This window comes from Vicia villosa, linkage group LG1 (genome assembly GCF_029867415.1).
Source record: "Vicia villosa cultivar HV-30 ecotype Madison, WI linkage group LG1, Vvil1.0, whole genome shotgun sequence".
In the NCBI taxonomy this organism is placed as follows: domain Eukaryota; kingdom Viridiplantae; phylum Streptophyta; class Magnoliopsida; order Fabales; family Fabaceae; genus Vicia; species Vicia villosa.
Genome location: NC_081180.1, coordinates 13,601,913 through 13,610,591, shown reverse-complemented (window position 1 = coordinate 13,610,591; position 8,679 = coordinate 13,601,913). Strand labels below are relative to the sequence as shown.

At 32.9% G+C, this 8,679-nt stretch overlaps 2 protein-coding genes across 2 annotated transcripts; one reads left to right on the top strand and one right to left on the bottom strand.

Annotated features, from left to right (window-relative positions):
• Positions 1-740: 740 nt before the first annotated feature.
• Positions 741-4,321, top strand: LOC131628983 (uncharacterized). Its single transcript, XM_058899786.1, has 2 exons — positions 741-1,846; positions 4,005-4,321. Exons 1-2 carry the CDS (start codon positions 869-871, stop codon positions 4,161-4,163), a joined length of 1,137 nt encoding a protein of 378 aa, XP_058755769.1. The 5' UTR covers positions 741-868; the 3' UTR covers positions 4,164-4,321.
• Positions 4,322-4,556: 235 nt separating this feature from the next.
• LOC131628992 (uncharacterized) lies at positions 4,557-6,670 on the bottom strand. Its single transcript, XM_058899798.1, has 3 exons — positions 6,477-6,670; positions 6,072-6,272; positions 4,557-4,788 (listed from the first exon to the last, which is right to left on the bottom strand). The coding sequence occupies exons 1-3, from the start codon at positions 6,585-6,587 to the stop codon at positions 4,753-4,755; spliced, it is 348 nt and encodes a 115-aa protein (XP_058755781.1). The 5' UTR covers positions 6,588-6,670; the 3' UTR covers positions 4,557-4,752.
• Between the last annotated feature and the right edge of the window lie 2,009 nt (positions 6,671-8,679).

Genomic DNA, 8,679 nt, shown 5'->3' with positions numbered 1-8,679 from the left:
CATGCACTTGATATTCCCGTATCCCTCTTTTATTATCAATTTTTCAAACTGCATATATGACATGTAATATGTATCCCACATCAAATCCATTTCAGACACTAATCCATCAACATACCATTTAACAGGATGCTCTACTAACTTTCCCATATGACGAATTCTCAGCTTAATGCATTGATTCTGAGATGGTCTGAATAACAATGTTTACAATCAGTGTATTGTCTAAAAGAACCAGAGAACAAGATAAAATCACATGAGGAGAAAGGGAATCATGACATACCTCACACAGAATCTGACATTTTTTTTTTTGTTCTTCGATGATAGCGGAGTGGGTGGAATGTCGCTCATGTCGTTACCGTTCCTTGCGTCTTGAACTTCGAAAAAGATTTTTTGGTTCTTTAATTGAAGGATAAGAGTTCAAACAATGTTTCTAGGTTTGAGACGTTAGGTTGAGTGTGTTAAGGTTAACGTTTCTGGGTTCGATCGAAGATGATAGAACGAAATTGAGGAACATAACATAAGAAAGGATTACAGTAAGAGAGGATTATAATATGATAAATTAAGTTGAGGAAAGGGAATCTTAGAAAATTAAGTTACCATATCAAATCTTGTACAATAGACCTAACAATATGATGAATTTTGTTTTTTTCATCAACCAAAATATTTTGTATTTTGTAATAATTTTGATCAAGTAACACTAAAAAATTACCATAAAAAAAACTTTTCAAATACATCCCCTTAAACCATAAAAAAGAAAAGAAAAAAGCAAAACGCAGCAATAGCAAAAGTGTAGCTAGGGTTTGAGTGGGTTGATCGATCAGAAAAATTTGCTGCTTCCAATTTCAATCGCGTTCCCGTCATCGTCGTGGCCATGGATTCTCTGCTAGCAAGCTACGCCTCTTCAGACGAAGAAGAAGACCAACAACAACAACCACCTCAACGTCAATCAATCCCATCCAAAACGACATCGTCTTCTTCCTCCCTCTTCCCCTCTCTTCCTCCACCCAAATCATCTTCCTCCTCTTCTCTCTTCAACTTTCTTCCTCCTCCCAAACAACCCTCTTCCGACGCACTTTCTTCTACCCCCGGAATCTCTTCTCTCCCTAAACCTAAATCCCAAATCCATGAAAAACCCAAAAGAGTCGTTCAATTCAAACCCCCAATCATTCCTTTACCAAAACCCAATCTTGAAGACGACGATGAAGACGATGACGAAGAAGAAGAACGAAACAGAAGAAGAAAGCTGGAGTCTTCCCTTCAAACTCCATCCGTGAAATCATTCTTATCCAGCATCCCAGCACCCAGAAACTCTTCCACTCTTGGTGTTCAATCAACCTCTGGCTCTGGCAGAAGATCCATCCTCGAAACCACCACACCAGCACTACCGGAGCCAAGTTTCAGTGGTGGTGATGGTGGTTCTGGTTCTGGTTTTGTTGCCACAGAGAGCAATGTTCATGAAGATCAAAATGGAACAGATTATGAAAATTATGAAAATTACCAATATGCCACTGACCAGTATGATAGTTATGGGAATTACCAATATGCAACTGATCACCAGAATGATGGTTCTGGTGCTAGTACTGGTGCTGCTTCTAATGGGGATGGATATGCGAATTACGGTGGCTATGAGGATTATGGACAGTATGAGAATAAATGGATTGATAGGTCGGATCCATCTGCTCCGGAGGATTCTGGGATTAGTGAGAGTGTGTTGAAGTTTACTGGGAAGAGAGGTAGGAAGGATGTTCCCGTGGAAGTGATTGAAGTGAAGCAAGATGAGTTGATGAAGAATAGACCAAGAGAGGATAAAGCTAAGCTTACTGGGTTAGCTTTTGGACCTTCTTATCAGGTATTGTTCAGTTTTCTATTTGGCTAATTGCTATTGTTTTTTGTTGTTGATGATGATGATGATGTGTGTGTATTGTAATTTTTGTGAAACTCTGATTTGATTAAGTGTCGAGGCGAACAATTACTGAGGTTGTGCTTTTTGCGTGTGTGTGTGTGTGTGTGTTAGATTTAATTTAGCTTAATTGGTAGTAAGGCAAGCGAGGTAAGGCGATTTTAGTAAAGTGCACATATGAGTGTTAGTTGAGATGAAACATGTGTGACTAAACAAAAAACAATATCTGAAATAATTTTGGGCCTTGTTAAATCCTAGGTGAAAGTATGTTCGAACAGCATAGGAGATATTAAACTCAATAGAGGATGGGTTTTTTGGTCACGAATTGGATTGCATTCAAGAGAAATTGTAAATCATCTTTTATTAAGAAAAAATGAACTTCCTTGTAAAAGCTGTGAAGTCTCCTTTATGTAGAACAGCTGCTATAAATAAAAGAAATCCTAAATTGCACAATTGGTTTAGCTATTGTTATCTAGTATAAATCGAAAGCACAAATAAATGCAAAATAACATTGGTATAAGAGCCAAACTTACGTTGGATGAACAATACCCATCTAGCAATAATCCCGATAGCTATAAGTGAAGATTTGTAAAGGCAAGGTGCATTTGCTTACATTGGTTCCTAAGGCAGGGGCTAGGGATTAACAACTAAACGCAAGTTAGAATGCTTCATACATTGCATCTTGTGAACAGGAAAGGAAATTCATAGCTTAAAGATTTTGAATTAGTCAGGGTACTTGTATGTAATTGTAATTTGTTGGTGACTAGTTCTGATCCTCAGTTGTTCCTGTAGTCAGTCGAGTGTTGGTACTATATCTTGGCTCTGTTTAGCGTATGTATATGTATTTTTGTGATTAACAGTAGGACAAACCTTAGGAATTTTGGTATGTTATCTCATTCAGCTGGTGACAGTGAGCAATACTGTGGTCTGGAAAATAAGAAGAAGCTGTTTTTTTTGTTTGGTTTTGAAAACTTGGTATCCGGCCTTGAGACCGACTAATCCAAGGGGATCAATCCCACCGTCCACTAGTGGGGGGCAATTTAAAGCCTGTGCAAAGCTCTGACTGAATTGACCCAACGTAAGGATTGTTAGTAGCACCTAGCCCTTGATAGGAGCACACTCTCAGGTCCCAAGCCTTCACCAACCGGCCAACCCTTGAGGTTTTAAGAGGAAGCTGTTTGAATTAACACAATGGAATTTGACTGTTTTATGTTCTATCTTTGAATTAACACACGAGAGAGCATTTTGGTTGATGTCATGTTTGTCTGTCTGTACATAAAACCAACTTATATTTTTAAACTTTAATTTCTGTTGCTATTTTTTTGGATGCCTTTGCAACTACAAAGAAAACCTTTCAAATAGTTGTTAGTTGAGTCTTTTTCTAACAACAATCGAAAGAATCATGGTATAATATTGCTGGACACTTGGACTGTTCAATACCGTATTGTTGGATCTTCATCTTCTACTGCTTCTATCCCTATAAAAGACAATAGTAGTGATAACAAAATTTTTGGCATGTGTCGGTTTGTAGTGGGAAGTGCTTAGCTGAAATATTTTAAACATGTGTTCTTGAGTTTGATTTGGGGTCTATATGTATGGAAAAAAGTACTGTGTGATGGGTGTATGCCTATGCCACTATCATCATTCATCACATGACAACCATAAATCATAGTTCATGTTAAACATTTTTACATTTAGAGGCACAGAGAAAAAAAGTTAATGTTACTGGTGACATAAAAAGGTTAATTTATTTTTCAGACAAAACTTAACTTCCATTTTTTTTGTAACTGTGTTTTTGGTGTGTAGTATATTCACTTTTAGTAGAATCTCCATTCCTACCATATTTTCTACATCCACAAAGCTCAAACTCAAAATCTTACTTAAGAGAACCAAGTTCAATTGTACTCGTACCAATGTAATGTTGGTTGACAACCTAGAGCTCGATGTCATATCACATCAAAATTCGAATCTTTAAGAAATAGGAGATTTTGGTTAGTGAGGTTGTCACTTGTCACTAGAAATTGTACACCTACTTTAATTTTCTTTAATAAAAAGTATGTTACTGTTATTACTATTTTGTATTTATCAATTTTTTTTCTTTTTGTAGCCTGTTTCAACAAAGGGAAAACCTTCAAAGCTGATGAAGAGAAAGCACCAAATTGGTTCATTGTACTTTGATATGAAACAAAATGAAATGAAACTTGCGGAGCGCCGTTCTAAGGGCATGCTTACCAAAGCTGAAACACAAGCGAAATATGGATGGTGATTTGGGGGATGATACTGTAATTTTAAGAACTTCCATTTGTAAAATGATTTGCAAAGCGAGCTTTCAAATGTAGCTGCAGCAGTTGTCTTATACTCTTCTGTATGCATACATTCACAGATTTACTCCTATTTGCAGCACTTGTGTTATACTGTTATGTATGCATAGATTTACAGATTTATTCCAATTTACTTGATCAATGCTTGATTTTTAAAATAATCATGAGGCAACATTATCTTTTTTTTTAGTAAACTGTGAGAGAACCTACCTCACGCATAACTTTACTTGCTATCTTTTTAGTTGGAGTGTCACTCAAGTGTTTATTGATTGCTACCTTTCTCTTTAAAATCTAAATAACTTCTATCTGTTTTATATAATTTGTTACTGAGATTCAGGTTCAACAAGAAGAACAATAAATTAAATGATTCTTGAACAGACCAAAATGAGGGGACTGAGAAGGATGCATTTTTATATATCAAATGTGTTTGTTCACCACAATTTTACATACAAATTTGCAATGAACCACAGAAAGATGAAATATATTTCTTCCTTGTGAAACTCCCCAAATCTTTGACTTGAACCCAAAAAATGATTAGAAGGTCGAGCCATTGAACCCAAAAAATGAGCGCTGCACAACACAAATAAAATAAGATCTAGAATGTCAGCAATGAAGTAACCATAATATATATTGTAAAAAATACTTCAGCAAATTCAAAATGATGGTGAAAATACATAAATCATGATACAGATCACTACATGTTGAGAATTTATTGTCATAACTATTTCCACTTGAACTGATTCCACAAAATGTGATGGGAACTAGTATCTCATTACAAAAGAGAAAGGAAGCTTCTTGGATTACAATGTTGCAGAGCTTCAAGGGTCTGCGCCTTTTAGCCTTTTAATGCCAAAAGGCGCCAAACTCAAACAAAATGACAAGCTACCTCATTCTAATCCCTTCCTCATATTCATACACATTACTTTTTACCATCAACATATGTTAATTGGATTCACTTTTAAGACAAGGTGTGCACAAGAAGAAAATTAGAGCAAGTACAAATCCATTACAGAAACAACCCCATTACCAAACCATCCAAATAGGCGTACAGCATAACGGCTAAAACCAAGAAAAGCTAAAACATAAACAACCCCATGACTAGGGCTGTTATCGGTCCGGTTCGGATATTTGTTATTCCGAAAACCAGACCGAAATAGTAATCGGGTAAATCCAGACCGGACTGAAACAGTGATGGACCATTTTTTTAGACCGAAACCGGACCGTTACTTCGGATATCCGACAAAAGTATCCAATAAATATACAATATAGTATCCATAAAAAAATTATCCATTCCCGGACCGAGTAACATTTCGGCCGATCCATTGGTCCGGTTCCACCGGTCCGGTTCTCGGATCCAGAGGTCCAAAAACAGCCCTACCCATGACAGGAGAGCCAGGGCTGATTTAGCAGAAAAAATCTGCAATACACTAAAACAGACCAAACGGAACCACAACACCAGACTGATACTACGTAGAATCAGCTCCCCCTCAAAAGCCAATCTTCCCATAATTCCCTCCTCATATTTATATGCATAACATCACAAAGGAGTTACCGATCACAAAAATAACAATATCCATTGTTGCTTCATATATCTGGAATAATTTCCAAAAAGCCAATGAATTTTGGCACCTTAAATAGTCACCTTTGGGGTGAAATAATCCTCAGGCACAATGTTCTCACAGTCTATCAAGTACAATCTCAAGCTATATTACTGATTTTATCTTATTATTCAAAAAATTAATGAGAATAATATATGAACTAGATTACCATGCATAACTAGATAAAGTTAGCTAACTGAGAATCATAATTGAACAGAATGAACACATGAGAAGTCATTAAAAACAGAAATTTACCTCCACATCATAAAACTTGATGTAGAATCTGGAGCTATCAATATACAGCTTAGTTTGAATAATTTCGGCAATAGTAGAACTCAATTTCCCATTAACAGTTGGACCAAGACCCCCAATTGATATCAGTTCTCCATAAGCAGCCGGCTCTTCAGTCCCGCCAAATGCAATAGGCACTCCACCATTCAACACAATCATCACATACTGAAACACAATCCCGCAATTTTTTAATAAAAAAAACACAAATTTAAGTCAACTTAACTAAAAAAAAGTTGATAGATAAAACTACAATTGAGTGTTGCTGGCATTAAGCCCATCATGGGTGGGATAAAGTTTTGTAACTACTACAGAGTAATTTCATCAAACAATTGGTGGGCAAGAATAAAGAATGTTAAAAATGTACTCAACAGATTCGGGTTTTCCAATGATTTTTGCAACAGCTTTGGTGGCATCTCTGAGAATGTCTGAAGCAATAACAGGGTCTACGGGAATGTTGGTGAAGAGGTTCAAAGTGGGCATTGCGTTGTTGTTGTTGTTGCAGTTATCAATGGATAGACTAAGTCCTTCGGGATAAGGTATCACCACCTATGAATTTAAACCAGTCAAACAAAACCGCTTAAATTAAAACTTATAATGGCTACTGCTTATATTTAGAAAAATAATTTAATAAAATGACATTTCTAATAAAATGTTTTTTTACTGTCATTGATTCCAAATTTCCAATCATTTCAGTCCCTTCTAATCGCAGTTGCAGGAGATCGAGTTGAAGGAGATCGAATCATATCATAGTTCTCTCTATTAAATTTAGTTTCAATCACTACTGTACCAACTAACAATAGGTAAATGATTATTTTTCTTTTAAGTAATTTTAATCCATATATTTAATTCACGATTAATTTCATCTGTTTTAAAATATAAGAGAAAATAAAAATCCCATTAAAAACAATAAAAATAGATTTTTTCTTTACCCACCTCCCTATGGGGGTCACCCCAGCGAAAAACCCATTTTACCCCGCTTCGGAAATGCATTTCTGAAATATTTTTTTTTTCAAAATTTTTCCAGACTTCGGAAGTGCATTTCCGAAAAAATCCCAAAAATTTGGATTTTGACTAATTCGGAGATGCATCTCCGAAACAACAAAAAAAAATCTAAAAAAATCTCAAAAATTAATTTTAGGATATTAATTAATTCACATATCATAAATTTGATATAATTTATGAATAATGAATAATAATAATTATATATTTTGATATAATTTATGAGTTATGAATAATAGTTATTATATATTTCTATCCTAATTCATATTTTAAAATTTAAAATAATTTTAATTAAAAAAATTAAAATAATTTCACTTACAAAATAAGTTATAATTTTTTATTTATATATTTATAATAATTGTTATATATTTATAAAAAAAAATTAAAAAAATGAGTGTTTTAATTTATATATTTATATAATAATTATAATAATTATTATATATTTATAAAATTTATTATATATTATATATTTATATAATAATTATAAAAATTAAAGAAATGAGTGTTTTAATTTATAATAATTATTATATATTTATATATTTATATAGAGGAGGGCTCAAATTACACCAATATATTACACTTATAATTACACTCATTTATAACCTTTGATATTATTTTAATTCACTGGTTAGGAACAACAAGTTAGTGATTCATGATTCTTACTTAAAATAGTTCGTAATATATAATTTTTATCTTATCAAATCATAATTAATTCTTATAAAATTAAATAAATCTCTCCAACTTTTTCTAACACATAAATAAATTTTATTTTTATAAAAAATACGTGCATAAATAATGAACAATTAATTAAAGTAAATTATAAAATTGTTTCAATTTTAAATAGAATAAAAACTAATGCTCAAAATGTGCATAAATAATGAATAATAAGCACATAAATGTTACAATTATATATTTTTTTTTACAATAAAATACAATTATATATTATATATTTATATATTTCACTTACAAAATTAATAATTATGATTATATATTTATATATTTCTATTCTGATTTATAATTAAAATAATTTTAATAAAATAATTTTTAACTTTAAAATTGTTTAGGAAATTTTGATTCACCTTAATTTTATTGATTTACCTTCATTTTATTGATTCACTTTCATTTTATACCTATTAATTGTATTGATTCACCTTGATTTTAATTTTTTAATAATTATTAAATTATTTCGGAAGTGTATATCCGAAACATTTCAAGACCAATTTGGTCTTGGAATATTTCGGAAATGCATCTCCGAAAACACCTCCCTCCCCCAAAAAATGGGTGTTTTCGGAAATGTATCTCCGAAAACTCAAAAAAGGGGTGTTTTCGAAAATGCATCTCCGAAAACACCTTTTTTTTCGTGTTTTCGGAATTGCATTTCTGAAAACACCTTTTTTTTTTCCAATAAAAGTACGTTTTCGGAAATGTATTTCCGAAATAAGGGGTATTTTGGTAATTTCGCCAGAGGTGGATAAGAAAGTTAGGAGGTGGGTAAAGAAATTTTCTAAAAATATAATAATTTAATTTGTAGTTTCAACTTTTTAAATAAAAATATAATAATTTGATTTGTAGT